General features: G+C 43.0%; 1 protein-coding gene across 4 annotated transcripts in view; it reads left to right on the top strand.

Moving 5' to 3' along the window:
- The window catches only part of tut4 (terminal uridylyl transferase 4), a 91,931-nt gene that overhangs the window by 54,027 nt on the left and 21,626 nt on the right, over positions 1–16,278 (top strand). For 3 of the 4 annotated variants that reach the window (XM_041208168.1, XM_041208169.1, XM_041208171.1), the window contains 4 exons: positions 2,709–2,766; positions 3,032–3,135; positions 3,354–3,443; positions 5,608–5,721. In XM_041208168.1, the coding sequence (XP_041064102.1) occupies positions 2,709–2,766; positions 3,032–3,135; positions 3,354–3,443; positions 5,608–5,721 (366 nt within the window). The remainder of the gene's footprint in view (positions 1–2,708; positions 2,767–3,031; positions 3,136–3,353; positions 3,444–5,607; positions 5,722–16,278) is intronic. The other variant, XM_041208170.1, reaches the window with a different exon arrangement.

Here is a 16,278-nt window from a genome sequence, read left to right as displayed (position 1 = left end):
CCCAACACAGACAATCAGATAGCTAGTGGAAATAGCAATTGTATTGGCATGAACATTTTTAAATACAATTGCTAATCCATTTGAGATTATTTTATTTTCCTTGCTCCAGCATGGGTCTCTAAGTGTATTTGTTCATTTATCATTGCTAGATATATCAGATAATATTCTATCCCGAGGACAGAATTTTTGTTTCCATATGGGAGTGGGTAGCCAGTAAAAGTGAGTAAATGACCTATTACAGCCAATTGCCTGAGGTCGACTCAGGGCCCCAAGGTGTAGGGAACTAGACCAGGTGCCTCAAAGTAGCTTCCCAATGGCAGGACGGAAGTCAGCACAGACTGTGGAGAGAAAAACAGAGTTGACGTTTCGAGTCCATATGACCCTCCTTCAGGGTTTTAGGTTTAAGGCCAGGACCCTGACACCAGAGTCAAATGGGGGGTCCATTTGAGGCCCTCCATACTGCCTGGCTTCAGCTTCATTCGCAGGTCATTCTGTTCCCTCTCTACGATAGTGGTCTGGTGTGGCCATCTTTTATTTTGAAAGCTCTAAAAGTTACCAAGAGATGCATCAAGTTGGAGGCAGCCTCTCTATCTCTATCTGCTGAAATGGCAGGTTGCAGTTCCTTCCGAGCTTCCTATTGGCCCTTCCGCTTCGAGAGTGGGCCTGACTATTAATCTGCCTAAACATGGAAAATCACTGTCGGGTACCTGTTTCCTACACATGTGGAGCAGTGACCCCCCCATTTGACCCCAGTGCCAGGGTCCCGGCCTTAATCCTAAAATACTGAAGGAGGGCCATACGGACTCGAAATGTCAATTCTGTTTTTCTCTCCACAGATGCTGTAGGACCTGCTGAGTTTTTCCAGCATTTTCTGTTCTCCTTTCAGATTTCCAGCATCTGCAGTATTTTGCTTCTTTCCTACTCCTGGTCTATGTTAATAAGTTCAGCTCTAATTTCCCTGCCATTTGCCCATTAGAATTATATACTTGAATTTGTTCATGTGCCTGTGTGACTGCACCAAATTAAATTTAATAATAGCAGCATTTTATTTCTACATTGTGTTTAAACTGAATTCAGATTTTCAGATTGTCAAAGTGGCACTTAAACACTGTTCTCTGAATTAGTCCACGCCTTTGGATTAATAGGCTATTAGCACAACCACTACACTTTATTACCATTCAGTTATAAGGGTTAATTTTAAGAATATCAGACTATTCTTCAGTGCAGCAAAATTTTCTTTAAAAATTGCTAATAGATCAAAGTTGCCCTGGTAGGAATTCATATTTCCCAGTTAACTGATGGGGAATTTAACGCAGTTTTTCTTTATGGAGTAATATATTGAATTTCCCGTTACATCCTCAATAGTTGTTGTCTTCCACTTGTTCCTTGTTAGCACATTAAACTGGTGATTAAAAGCAGTTAGGCAATGCTCATTTTGTACAAAGCTTTTTATGACACTGTGGAGTGCTGCTTACTCCACCCAGCAGTTCTAAAATAAACTGAACAAAGAACAAATGAGTGAGACCAAAAACAGGCTTATTTCTTTTTATATTATTTAACATTTTGTGACAGGTGCCCTTACAGCCATTTATTTTCAACAGACCTGTAAAATTGATTTCAAGGTGTTTAAAATGTTTTTACTGTATCACAAATTGACTCACTGGCCCCATGTGGTTATTTACATGGGATATAAATTTTTGAATTCAAGCTTTACCAGTGCATGTGAGTTCATATTTGTTGCTAAAACTACTGAAGTATAATGTTAATGGGATATTACATTGTTGGAAATACCATTCCTTGTACTTGCTATCTCTGCCCCTCCTATGGACAGTAAAGATTCTGAAAGCTTTTTTTTCAGTATCTTGATTTCTGTTTCCCCAAGTCATCCTCCCAGACTGAATTGTAAACCAGTTATTCACCTTAGACTACCCTGGTGAAATACTTTGGAACTTCAGTTGATAGTTGCTAAACAACTCAATAGGAGTATGGAATTGATTTATAGTGATTTTTACCAGTGCATGAGAAGGCTATTGAGCAATTAAATGAAACATATACAAATGACCAACATGTAATGTACCCTGTTAGTCATTGCTCAAGCTTCTGTATTCTAATGTAAGACCATTTAAACAATAAATGCTTGTCTAGCCAGTGACCGTCCCATCCCATGAATGAATTTGTAAAAATCTTGTATTTTAGTCACCCTTTAGTCCCTATTCAAGCATACCACCTTAGATTACCATGATCACCAAGATGGTACACCTTCAAAATATAGCAACCCTTGAGGAATTTGTTTACTTTTCATAAAATTATAATATGTTCTAATAAAAATCTGTACACAAGTCAAGCTTGCTTGTGGATTGAATCTTTCATAGATACTTGTTATTCCACTAATGACTTTGTGTTAGAAGATATTTTTCACAGAGAAATACAAATGGTGACATAGGAGATTCAAAGTAGTTATGCCATCTGACCCTTAAGCCTTAATTTGCTGCATTACTAAAGCATTACATCAAGGTGATGAAACCGTCAACCACGATAATACTGAACAATAAATGTGGTTGAATAAGTTGCATACATTTGTTGGTTGGGGCTTGTTGAAATTATTTTGGAATACATTGTACTTATTATAGATGTTAATGTCAGTGGATATTTTTCTTTTGCTTTAAACTTGTTTGTCTTACTATAGAAATGCATTTAATTTCTTACAGAAACTCAATTGTAAAGAAATAATTGAAGGTCTAGCAAAAGTTCTCAAAAAGCATCCAGGTAGGTGCTTTGTTTCAGACAAGAATATTAAACTTTTGGAGAAATGATCTATGTAATTTTCATTATTGAAGTTACTAAGTTTTTTTCTACAGCCTGCATTTTATTTGCATGAATTATTACACTTGAGTCTATTGCTTTTCAGTTTGTGTTTTATTGATGGTAAACCAATTTTCATCTTTATTTTAGATAACAAGATCAAACATTAACACTAAGGAAAACATTGCAGCAATTTGTACTCAGCAATGAATATCTCCTATTTTGATAGGTTTGAGAAACATCTTGCCCATAACAACAGCTAAAGTGCCTATTGTAAAATTTGAACACCGTCAGAGTGGATTGGAAGGAGATATCAGCTTGTACAACACTTTGGTAAGGAAATCTGGATGCTTTTTCCTACAGATATACCTGGGTCCATGTTAAGTATAGAAATTTGTCATTGGAACAAAAAGTTGAATATTGTTTAGTAAGTAATTCTGTAATTGAAATGATTATAAAAATATGGTTTGTATGTTTATCTAATGTGAGGCTAGTATTCAATCTGTAATGTTGCAAGGCTTCCAGTAATAACACTGGGATCCTTTTTACAGGCCCAGCATAACACAAGGATGTTGGCTACATATGCTGCTATTGATCCTAGAGTAAAATATTTGGGATACACTATGAAGGTATTTGCCAAGGTAAATTTACAATATTGTTTACAAGTATTTGTCATAGATTTATCTTACTCATTGCATTTGGTCATGTATTGCTATACTTGTTCTGGGCTGTTTTGTTTGTATTTAAATTAGATGAAAGATGAAAATAGTAGACTGGAGTATCCCATGAACTGTGCTGTAGCATCATACCAGGGCTTGCACCAATATTTCCCTGCAATGAGAATTCCTAATTTTGACTCTTTCACCAGGGGAAGGCGTGGAATGGAAATTTGGCATCATCAAAGGGTAAATGTAACATTAAAGAGCCTGTGTCATTCACATGCAAGTATTGGCCAATTATAAACTGGCAAAGTCCTGGGATCCTGACTCGGCATTCAGCTGTAAGGAAGAAAAAAGTGAAGTTGAAATAGGACAAAACACAATTTCCCATTTCACCTATTTGATTACAAGAATTGCATCTTAATGTCACAGTAAAAATAAATTGAAGTTTCCTTTTGTAAATCTTTGGAATTCTCTACCCCACAGGTTTGTGGATGCTCCATCATTGAATACTTTCAAGGCTGGGATAGACAGATTTTTGGTGTCTCAGGGAAGAGATATGGGGAGCCATAATCGTATTGAATGGCAGAGCAGATTCAATGGGCTGTATGGTCTACTCCTGCTACTATTTATTATGTCTTATAACACTAATCTAATTCTGTAGTAAATTAGTATAAAGAACAGTATGATTTATCACAATACTGTATGCTGTCTTTCATGATTCAGTGTTGTAATGCTATTCATCAAAAGACATGCATACATGCAGATTACCATAGATAATGAAACTCAGCAAATGCTTTCAGCCACTGATCTTGTGTTCCAGTTAACTTATTAAGTCTTATAATGGGAGGAGAAGAAAGGGTCCTTTTGCAGATGTAGATGAAAACCTCTGATTAATGATTTTAATATATTTTAAAATTAGCGCATCAAAACAATTTCAAAAAGCCAATCATGAAACAGAAAAACGGTTAAACTTTTAATTACTAATGGAAAAATCAAACGTCTTTTCGCATTGATATAGTATCGTTGTATACATTCTCAATGCAACATTTACAGGAGGACACATTAATGGCAATGACACAGTTGTTTATATTCATGCAACAGTTTAACACACTTCAGAATCAGTGTAGGGAAGGGAAGCACAATACCCAGATGGATGTTTTGGGTAATTTCACTCTTGATGAACAGCTGGAGACCAGTGGTGGTACTAATACAAAAAGGAAATGGATGCTGGAATTGTGAAATCAAAACAAAAAATACTAGAAATACTCAGTAGATCAGGTCAGGCAGCATTTTTGGAGAATAAGAAAGTTAGCGTTTCAGGCTGAGATGACCTTTCATCAGAACCAATGGTGGTACTGTCTTGTTCTGCCTACCATCAACTGTTTCTTTGCTTTAAAGCAGTACATTCTGTGATTTGTTAGAGAGAACTTGTTGGAAAGGAATTCAAGGAGGAGACTCCAGGCAGCTTGCTACCTACCAGTTCTAGGCAGTGGTCATAAATCACATGTTTTTATTGGATTAAGCACTTATAGACATATCCCATGTTTATGGTGAAAGAGATAGTGTTTTTCCATAACAAGGATGTTGCGAGTGACAGTTACACTCACCTATGGAACCTGCACCATATTTTTGATTCATTCACGGGATGTGGGCGTCATTGACTAGGCCAGCATTTATTGCCCATCCGTTATTGCCTTGAGAAGATGGTAGTGAGCTGTCTTCTTGAACTGCTGCAGTCCATATGGTGTAAGTACACTCTCGATGCTGTTAGGGAGGGAGTTCCAGAATTTTGATTTAGCGGCAGTGAAGGAACAGAGATAGTTCCAAGTCAGGATGCTTTGTGGCTTGGAGGGGAACTTGCAATTGATGGTGTTCCCATGTATCTGCTGCCCTTGTCCTTCATTGGTAACAGAACTAGCAACCAGGGGAATGGGTCTGAGGGAAGGTCAATTCTGTTCAATGTCCTTGTCAACTTGGATTTGTGGCATGACTAGAGCATATCTGCATTCTCTCTGATTGGATAAGGTGAAGTTTTTGAAGTATAAGTATTAAAATTAAATGGAAAATTGATGAATCATGAAAAGTATCTCAGCAGTTTTTTGTTTCAGTATTCTTTCTAACTGAAAACATGCACTTTTTATAGCGTTGTGATATTGGTGATGCTTCAAGAGGAAGCCTGTCCTCATATGCCTACGTCCTCATGGTGCTCTACTTTCTACAGCAAAGAAAGCCACCAGTTATTCCTGTTCTTCAAGAAGTGAGTATTAATGTTCCTCATGTGACAAACATAGATACATTTTATAGTCTCCTGTATTGAAAATATATATACAAAGTGCTGTCCCGTCAGTACAGACAAAATACGTATCTGCTGAATGAATATACATCCACTGAATTGTGATGGTTAAAGGGAAAGGAAAGTATAGAGATTACATTTCTTTCCAAAGTGCTACTAAGGAAATCATATCAATGTATATTTTTTTCAAAACAACTGTCAGTTTTAACAACAGCATGGAGGCAGTGACAGTGTCTCCCTCCCAGTTAGATCATTCCAGCGTCCTCAACTATATGGGGCTGTTAATCTGTCACACGCTTTTCTGGGACCTCCAGCAGCTTTCGGACCAGTCAGAAATTCCACTCTCTGCTATTTCCAATGGAATCAGTTTGGTAGATATCCTGTCATTAAGATCATCAGAGTAGCCAAGTGGAGAGGAGGGCTGTAACTGAGGTCTCCATTGTAGAGATAACTTTTTTAAAAATAAGAAGTCAAAATATTTGGGAATTATATAATTTTCTTATATTAAAAGGTCAATGCTTTAAACAAAATATTTCTCTTTCCCTTTGTATCTATTAACTTGATCTGATATGCTTTTTCCCCATGTTTATCCACCAAGGACAATAACTGATTGTACAATTCACAGATAAGACAAATTGGTGCAAAAACCATAACAGAATGGTTTTGGTTGAATAGTTCTGTTATCAGAAACCAGAAAATTATTTGCAAAAGACTATGGCCAGGATTTTCCGTATACGATTGAGCCGAGCATGTTCAGCCAAGTGATTGGAAAATCTCATGAGAAGGCCCTAGTCACATTTCCCAGCAACGTAATTCCAGGACTTGATTGTTTCCTCCCCCTGTCAATGGCAGGCTGTGTTTCCCACTGCCAAACATTGGGAACTTAATTTTCATAAGTTTGCATCTCATTATTGTAGCCACAAGCTGGAATCATCCCGCCACACGTCAAATTTGAATTCCACGCCGGTGAGACTTCAGAACGGTGTAATTTACAACTGCCTTTAAAGGGCATGTAATTGGCAAACTGAACTTCGAGGGGAACCCAGGGGTGAGGGCACACAGCTTAGCGCAGTGCTCACAAGGATCCCCCATAAGAATTCAAGGAAGCGGCGCCGCGGATTCAGGGGTTAGTTGCAAGGAAGTCTCCAAAACAATTTCTCCCCGACTGCCTTTCAGTGCGGTGCCGGGACAAGGGCTTCAGTGCGGGATGGACAGGGGGACCAAGACAGCACCAAGGAAAGCTTCGGGTCCCAGGCTCCAGTGTGAGGGCTGGGGGGCCAGGAATAGGGTGGTAGGCGCCGTGCAGGGGCAGGGGCAAGGCAGCACAAACTAAAGGAAGAACACAGGCATGTGCCAGGGTGGGGAATAGAAATCAACCAGGCACATGGAAAAGCATTTCAAGATTGCGCATTTTTCCGCAACTGAGACTGTTCAGCATCAACTCCATTGACATAATTGGAGTCTGGCTTCGGAAACAATTATGCCCACTCAAGCAACACAAATTCCTGATCGTGCCACTGATTGCTCCTGAACTTTTAACCCCTTGGGTGCAGACTGCAAAATAACCTGAGTTTTATGGGGCTGCAGAACAATTAGGTGACTGGGCAAGTTAGAGGATACACTTGCCATAGGTGGGCATGGAACAGACACTGAGAGAGGTGCTCAGAACCCCTTGCTTTGTAGGTATTCAGGCTTTGAGCAGTGACCCTTATGGCCCAAACTAACCGCACAGCCTTTGCATGGGAGTTAGGATAATACCTGAGCCGAGAGCACATGATGCAGTTGAGTGACCAAAGCTGTCGCCATTCGGTCATGTGGTGTGGGCGGAGATTGGTGGGGTTTTGGTCAGGCATCAAGGAAGCTAAACACAGGCCATCCAAGTGGTGGCCAGGATTCTCCGGCATGCGTGAAGGGGCCTTGAGACGCAGCTGGAGCCATAGAACTTAACCAAGAGAAGTCCTTAGGAGACATATGCTGACCCTCGCGTCTCTCTTTGATACTGTGGTGAGGAAACCATCAGGAGCATGGAGCCTGGTGATTTCGTTGTCTGCCTCAGGGCTTAAAGGCAGGATAGAAGAAGGAGAAGAATATGATGGAGGCACCTGGCTCAGCAAAGGGAGGAGTACCTCCATACGTAGAGGAAGACCCACAGAGAGCCATCATTAATAGGTGCCTTGCTAGACTCAGGGTATATAAATGGCGCTTGTCCTACCTGCAGATGAGTGAGAACCAGTGTCGCCAAAGACTGCAATTATCAAGTGATCTGGTTATTCACATATGCCAACTTCTGAAGAATTTGGCGTCTTGGGTACTCAAAGGGGATCCACTGCCATTGGCATTGAAAATGATCACCGCGCTCAATTTCTATGGCAGTGGCTCCTTCCAGGGCTCCACTGGTGACTGTGTGGGATCTCTCAAGCCTCTACCCACAAATGTATCCAGGAGGTCATGGACGCCATCCTCGCCAAGGCACACAACTTTGTCAATTTCAACCAAGATCAGGCAAGCAAGGAAACGAGCGCTGGGATTTGCTAAGATTTGCAGTTTCCTGCAGGTGCAGGATGCTATCGACTGCACCCACTTGGCTCTAAGATCTCCATAGCAACAAGCAGTCCAGTATGTGAATCGCAAGGGCTTCCACTTGCTCAAAGTTCAGCTGGTCTGCAACTATGACAAATGGATCATGCAGGTTTGCAGATGATGCCCAGGGAGCGTCCACAACTCAGACATCCTCAGATACCTTTCATCTTCTATGGTGTACAGAGGCTGTAGGGTTGGCTCCTCGGCGACAAGGGCTACCCACAGAGGACATGGCTAATGATACATGTGCAGCGGCCAAAGACTCCAGCTGAGAGAAAGTACAACAAGGCTCATGCCACAACCCAGACTTTAATGGAGCAGACATTGGGATCCTGAAAATGAGGTTCTGGTGCCTCAACAGGTCTAGCAGAGCACTCCAGTACACCCCCCAGAGGATGCCATGCATCATCGTGGCTTGTTGTGTGCTGCACAACCTGGCGATGCAAAGGGTCCTGGATGATGAGATGGCTGAGCTGCACATCTCCTCAGATGAGGAAGAAGTGGAAAGGGAAGAGTGTAATGAGGCCCTAGAAGCTTGGGATGCAGGCGATAAGGCCATTGCTCTGACCTCGAGGCAGGCGTGCTTGTGAGGCCCCAATAGCAGCCAGATTCCACGAGGAGGAGGATGATATGCAGTGAAGACTCTCCTGAAAGCACAAGATAGCAACTGGAAGAATCTGGCGGAGGTCATCGGACTTGTGCTTATGTGCACAGTCTAATTTCATGCAGAACTTGCTGGAATACAGTGGGAAAATGGACTTCAAAAGTAATTGATCCTTTTGCATGCATATCCCCTTCAGCATTACACCTTCATCTGTCCAGAATGCAGATGAGAAGGGGGGACAGCACCGCCTTAAAGGTGCCCAGAGCGCACATAACATCACGTGACCCAATAACACTAGTGTCAAGAAACTATCATATTTTTCCTAATATTGCTTGTATTTGTGTGTAGTTCTGTGTGGGGAGCTAATTTAATTAAACTAGAGACGATTGGATGCAAGGTTTAAATTATCAAAGAAGTGAGCAAAGCTAGAGTGAGGCCAGCAGATATGCTGTGAATGGAATTTGCATTTTTAGATAAGTGGAGAAGGGTTTGATTTTCAAAGGGACATGATAAGATTTTTACAACTGGCAAGAGAAATAAGGCAAGGTTATTATGTTGATTTTTCCCAAAAGTGCTGGCCATAATGATAACATGAAAGATTTTATATTCTGGGAAAAGTAACTTCTAAAGACAAATGGAAACAATGGGATTTACAAATCACAGGCGGTTAGTCCAGATGAATGCATGGATAGAAAGATGGTGCAGGAGGGAGGGCTTTAGATTTCTGGTACATTGAGACCGTTTCAGGGGGCAATGGGACCTGTACAAGGCGGACGGGTTGCACCTGAACCAGAATGGGACCAACATCCTTGCGGGGAGGTTTGCTAGTGCTGTTGGGGAGGGTTTAAGTTAACTTGGCAGGGGAGTGGGATCCTAAGAGGAGGTTCAGCAGGGGGAGATGCACAGCCAAAATTAGAAGAGAGAACAAGTGAGTCTGGAAGGCATAGAATTTATAGGCCAGTTAAGGCACAAGGGTGTTTGGCAAGATTGGATGGTATTTATTTTAATGCAAGGAGTCTGACAAATAAGGCAGATGAGTTGAGGACACAAATTAACACATGGAAGTATGATGTCATTGCTGTCACAGAGACATGGTTGAGAGAGGGGCAGGATTGGCAGCTCAATATTTCAGGATATAGGGTCTTCAGGTGAGACAGGGAAGGAGGTAAAAGAGGAGGGGGTATCGCAATATTGATCAAGGAATCAATTACAGCAGGAAGGAGGGATGACATCTTAGAAAGCTCCTCAAATGAAGCCATATGGGTCGATCTGAAGAACAGAAAAGGAGCAATCACATTGCTGGGAGTGTACTATAGGCCCCAATCAGTCAGAGAGAAATAGAAGAGCAGATATGTAGGCAAATTTCAGAGAAGTGTAAAAATAATAGGATAATAATAGTGGGGGATTTCAACTTCCCCAACATTAACTGGGTTAGTCATAGTATGATAGGTTTAGAGGGAGTGGAATTCTTAAAATGCATCCAGGCAAGCTTTTTAAGCCAGTACGTAGAATGTCCTATAAGAGTGGGGGCATCCTGGACCTAATTTTAGGGAATGAAGCTGGGCAAGTGGTAGAACTATCAGTTGGGGAGCGTTTAGCAGATAGTGATCATAACTCCATTAGATTCAAGATTGTTATGGAAAAGGACAAGGATGGGCTAGAAATCAGAGTTCTAAATTGGGGAAAGGCTGATTTTAATAAGATCAGATGTGATTTGGCCAGAGTGGACTGCAAGCAGCTACTTTTAGGTAAATCTGCGTCAGAGCAGTGGGACTCATTCAAGGAGGAAATAGGGAGAGTACAGGGCCAACATATTCCAGTAAAGATAAAGGGTGGGGCCAACAAATCCAGGGAACCCTGGATGTTGAGGGATATACAGGATTGGATAAAAAGAAAAAGGGAGGCTTATGGCAGATACCGAGGGCTCAAAACAGCGGAAGCCCTAGAGGTGTATAGCATGTAGGGGGGAACTTAAAAAGGAAATTAGGCGAGCAAAAAGGGGGCATGAGAAAACATTGGCAGGTAAAATAAAGGAAAATCCAAAATTCTTTTACAGGTACATTAAGAGTAAGAGGATAACTAGGGAAAGAGTAGGGTCCATTAAGGACCATAGTGGTAATTGGTGTGTGGAGCTGTAAGACATAGGTAGGGTTCTAAATGAATACTTTGTGTCAGTGTTCACAAGTGAGAGGGACGACGTGGGTATGAAAATCAGGCAGAAGGACTGTGATATAATTAAAGAAATTAGCATAGGAAGGGAGGAGGCTCTAAGTGGTCTGGCAGGCTTAAAAGTAGATAAATCTCTAGGCCCGAATGAAATGTATCCCAGGCTGTTGAGTGAGGCAATGGAGCAGATAGCAAAGGCACTGGCAATAATTTTCAATACCTACCTGGCCACAGGAGAGATGTCAGAGGACTGGAGGATTGCCAATGGGTACCATTATTCAAGAAGGGAGGAAGGGATAAACCAGGGAACTCCAGGCCAGTCAGTCTAACCTCAGTGGGGGGAAACTATTGCAAGCAATTCTGAGAGAGAGAATTAATCTACACTTGGAGAGGCATGGAATTAATCAAGGACAGTTAGCATGGTTTTGTTAAGGGGAGGTCATGTCTGACCAATTTGATTGAATTTTTCAAAGAGGTGACCAGGTGTGTAGATGAGGGCAATGCATTTGAACTAGTCTACTTGGACTTCAGCAAGGCATTTGATAAGGTCCCGCATGAGAGACTGATATCGAAGTTAAGAGCCCATGGGAACCAAGGCAATTTGACAAATTGAATCCAGAATTGGCAGAGTGGCAGGAAGCAGAGGATAATGGTTGAGGGGTGTTTTTGCGACTGGTTGCCTGAGTCCTGTGGGGTTCCAGAGGGATCGGTGTTGGATCCCTTGCTGTTTGTGGTATATATAAACAATTTAGACTTGAATGTAGGAGGGTTGATCAGTGAGTTCACAGATGACACGTAAATTGGTGGGGTGGTAAGTAGTGAGGATGATAGCCTTAGATAACAGGATGATACAGATAGGCTGGTCAGATGAGCTGATCAGTGGCAAATGGAATTTAATCCAGATAAGTGTGAGGTGATGCACTTGGGCAGGACAAACAAGGCACGGGAATACACGATGAATGGTAGGACCCTTGGAAGTACCGAAGATTAAAGGGACCTTGGTGTGCTTGTCCACTGGTCCCTTAAGGTCTGGCAGGTAGATAAGGTGGTTAAGAAGGCATATGGGATACTTGCCTTTATTAACTGAGGCATAGAATATAGCTGAGGTTAGTGCAGTTAATGTAGTTTATATGGATTTCAGCAAAGCCTTTGACAAGGTCCCACACGGGAGACTTATAAAGAAGGCAAAGGCATATTGGATACAGGGTAACAAAAACAAAAACAGAATTACCTGGAAAAACTCAGCAGGTCTGGCAGCATCGGCGGAGAAGAAAAAAGTTGACGTTTCGATTCCTCGTGACCCTTCGACAGAACTGCTGCCAGACCTGCTGAGTTTTTCCAGGTAATTCTGTTTTTGTTTTTGTTTTGGATTTCCAGCATCCGCAGTTTTTTTGTTTTTATCTTTGGATACAGGGTAATTTGATAAGGTGGATTCAAAATTGGCTTGGATGTAGGAGGCAGAGGGTGATGATAGAAGGATGCTTTAGTGACTGGAAGCCCGTGTCCAGTGGCGTACCACAGGGATCTGTGCTCGGTCCCCTCTTATTTGTCATTTATATAAATGACATAGATGACTATGTGGGGGTAGGATTAATAAGTTTGCGGATGACACAAAGATTGGCCGGGTGGTTAACAGTGAGGTTGAGTGTCTTGGGCTACAGGAAGATACAGACGGGATGGTCAAATGGGCAGATAAGTGGCAGATGGAATTTAACACTGAGAAGTGTGAGGTGATACACTTTGGAGGGAGTAGTTTGACAAGGAAGTATTCAATGAACGGCATGGCACTAGGAAGTTCTGAGGAACAAAGGGACCTTGGAGTTTGTGTCCATAGATCGCTGAAGGCAGAGGGTCATGTTAGTGGGATGGTGAAAAAGGCATATGGGACACTTGCTTTTATCAATCAAGGCATAGATTACAAAAGTAGGGAGGTCATGTTGGAGTTGTATAGAACCTTGGTGAGGCCACAGCTGGAGTACTATGTGCAGTTCTGGTCGCCACATCATAGGAAGGATGTGATTGCACTGGCGGGGGTGCAGAGGAGATTCACCAGGATGTTGCCTGGGATGAAACATTTAAGATATGAAGAGAGATTGGATAGACTTGAGTTGTTTTTGTTGGAGCAGAGAAGACTGAGGGGTGACCTGATCGAGGTGTACAAGATTATGAGGGGCATGAACAGGTTGGATAGGGAGCAGATGTTCCCCATAGTTGAAGGGTCAGTCATGAGGGGGCATAAGTTCAAGATGAGAGGCAGGAGGTTTAGGGGGGATGTGAGGAAAATCTTTTTTATCCAGATGGTGGTGATGGTCTGGAATGTGCTGCCTGGGAGGGTGGTGGAGGCGGGTTGCCTCACATCCTTTAAAAAGTACTTGGATGAACACTTGGCACGTCATAACCTTCAAGGCAATGGACCAAGTGCTGGTAAATGGGATTAGGTAGGTAGGTCAAGTGTTTCTCACGTGTCGGTGCAGACTCGATGGGCTGAAGGGCCTCTGCACTGTGATTCTGTGATAAGAGCAGGGAAGTTATGCTGGAACTGTACAAAATGCTGGTTCGGCCTCAACTAGAGTATTGTGTGCAGTTCTGGAATCCGCATTATAGGAAGGATGTGATTGCACTAGAGAGAGTGCAGAGGAGATTTACTAGGACGTTTCCTGGGCTGGAGTGTATTAGTTATGAGGAGAGATTGGATAGTCTGGGGTTATTTTCCCTGGAGCAAAGGAGATTGAGAGGGAACATGATTGAGGTTTATAAAATTATGAGGGGCATAGATAGGGTAGACAGGAAGGGAATTTTTCCTTTGGTAGAGGGATCTGTAACCAGGGGGCATCGATTTAAGGTAAGGGGCAGAAGGTTTAGAGGGGATATGAGGAAGAATTCTTTCACCCAGAGGGTGGTGGGAATCTGGAACTCACTGCCTGAAAGGGTGATAGAGGCAGAAACCCTCATAATATTTAAGAATTATTTGGATGTGCATTTGTGATGTCATGACATACAAGGCTATGGGCCTAGTGCTGGAAAATGGGGATAGAATAGTTAGGTACTTGTTTTACTGGTGGATACTCGGTGGGCCGAAGGGCCTTTTTCTGTGCTGTAGACCTCTATGACTCTATAAAAGGGATAAAATATATTTGAAGAAGGGTGGAAGGCTGAGCTGTGGCCTTTTGAGATCTTGAAACGTGTACCATGCGAATCAGACTTGGGAAAAGCCTCTAGCCACCCTGCAAAAGTTTGCTGTTACAGTAACCAAACTTGTGTTAAAAGCCTTTGGAAGTCCATTGTCCAGTGAATGCTTGTGGTAAAATTGCTGGATGACTTCATAAGTTTGGAACCTATTTGGACTGTTGGCTTAAAGGGGTGTGTAGTTGGGAATCAGGTTAAGTAAAAATTTTGGGAACTGTTAAACTGTAATCTTGTGTGTGTTTTTAATTTTTTCCTTCTTTTGTTAATAAATGTTTTAATTTAGTCTTTAAAATCACTAAAGGTGACAGTAGACTCATTACTTCTGACTTCGGTGCACAAGCCTTCTTGTAATAAATACAAATTGCAAAATCGTTGTGATGGCGTGGCCAAGTTTCCCTTGTTTATTTGGTCAACCTGGAAAATACCACCTGCCATATCATAACACTAGGGCACGATATTCCTGCAGTAAACACAGTCAACATCAAGATGCAGGCATACAGAGGTGGGCTTTGACTTTGGGACGGGACAATCACTGTGGTCAGAAGGTCATGCACTGCACAGAGGAGGGGCCCTGGACTGCGACTCGTGACTTCATTTTGTGCAGGGACCAAAGGTTTCACTTCTGAATGACATGAACACATCTCATCATAACAATGAGACATGATTGAATGTATTTATATGGGTGAACATTATATATCAGTGATTAACACCCGTGCCCACATTGTATTGACCCTCTTCCGCGGCTACGTTCGCGGCCGGGTGTCTTTGGAAAGGGAGCACGCGGTGTCTGCCGGCACACTCGAGGTCTTCCGTGCTCGGTGGGCACCGCGGGGACTGGGGTGCTTTATCGACCCCTTTAATCACATTTTAATTTAAAGTTTGTAAGTTTCCTTTAAACTTTGTTCTTGGTTTTACAGCTGACCTGAATTAGGGGCTGTGCCTGATTTATCCCAATTTTGTTAATTTAGTTTAATTGTTTTAACTCTAAAAGAGTTACATCTGCTTGACTTTCCTAACCTTGCTGCTACGTCTTGGTGCATCACTGACATCCACAGCTGGGGTGGAGGCGGCCTGCTGACTGCTATGCCCTGTTCTCTGTGATGATCTTGGTGGATGTCCTCTGGAGGGCTGAGACCTGAAGGGCCTCAGCTGCTTTCGGGGTCCTGCTGTGTGGCAGTGCCACCCTCGGTCTGCGGAGCTGGAGCTGCAGGGGTCACAGAAAGAGGAGATTTGAATCGGACAGTCACTCCCAGAGTCACCTGGATAGGTGGCCCCGGAGCGTGCACCTGCTGATCCTCCTCCCTTTGGGTCCCAAGGGCCCCTGGCTGACTCCTTGAGAGAGGAAGGGGTAGCTGGAGTGAGCTTGAGATGCCTCGACCCCCCCACCCAACCCCTCGCATTGACACTGATGGATGCCAGCAAGTTCCTCAGCGATGGAGTGCATCTCCTGCAGCAGTGCAGTGCAGCATCAATGTCCTGGGCCAAGGTCTCCATGGTGGCCACCACCCTATCAATGTTGACCTCGGTGTGTTGGCATGCCGGCGCTATCGCCTTGGTCTGAAGGAAGGCAGATCCTTCCATCGTGCCTTGCAATCTAAGGACATCCCTTCCCAATGTTCCCGAGCTTGTCTTTGTAGCTCCAGCACCTGAGGTAGAACTGAGTCCAGATTCCTGGCCTCCAGCTGTCCTCCGAGTGCTGGCACACTGGGATGTCCCTGCCTCGCCCGCTGTGGATCAGACCATGCGCTGTCGCTCACCAGATTGTGACCCTGAGGCTACTTGATAGCCAGGTCCTGCTGAGGTGTGTGTGTCTGTGCTGTTGAAGGGTGTGGGTGAGAGCTGTGACAGGCCTTCAATTAGGGTGTCATCAGATTCCTCTTCCGAGGCGTCTTTGGGGTTTGAGTGGAGGACTGAGTCATGCACGCTCTCGGATGCTTCCGAGGTGTGCCTGCAAAAGTAAAGAAAGATCATTAGTGCATGGCAGG

The sequence above is a fragment of the Carcharodon carcharias genome, chromosome 16 (genome assembly GCF_017639515.1).
Source record: "Carcharodon carcharias isolate sCarCar2 chromosome 16, sCarCar2.pri, whole genome shotgun sequence".
Lineage (NCBI taxonomy): Eukaryota > Metazoa > Chordata > Chondrichthyes > Lamniformes > Lamnidae > Carcharodon > Carcharodon carcharias.
This window is presented reverse-complemented; position numbering and strand designations above follow the sequence as displayed.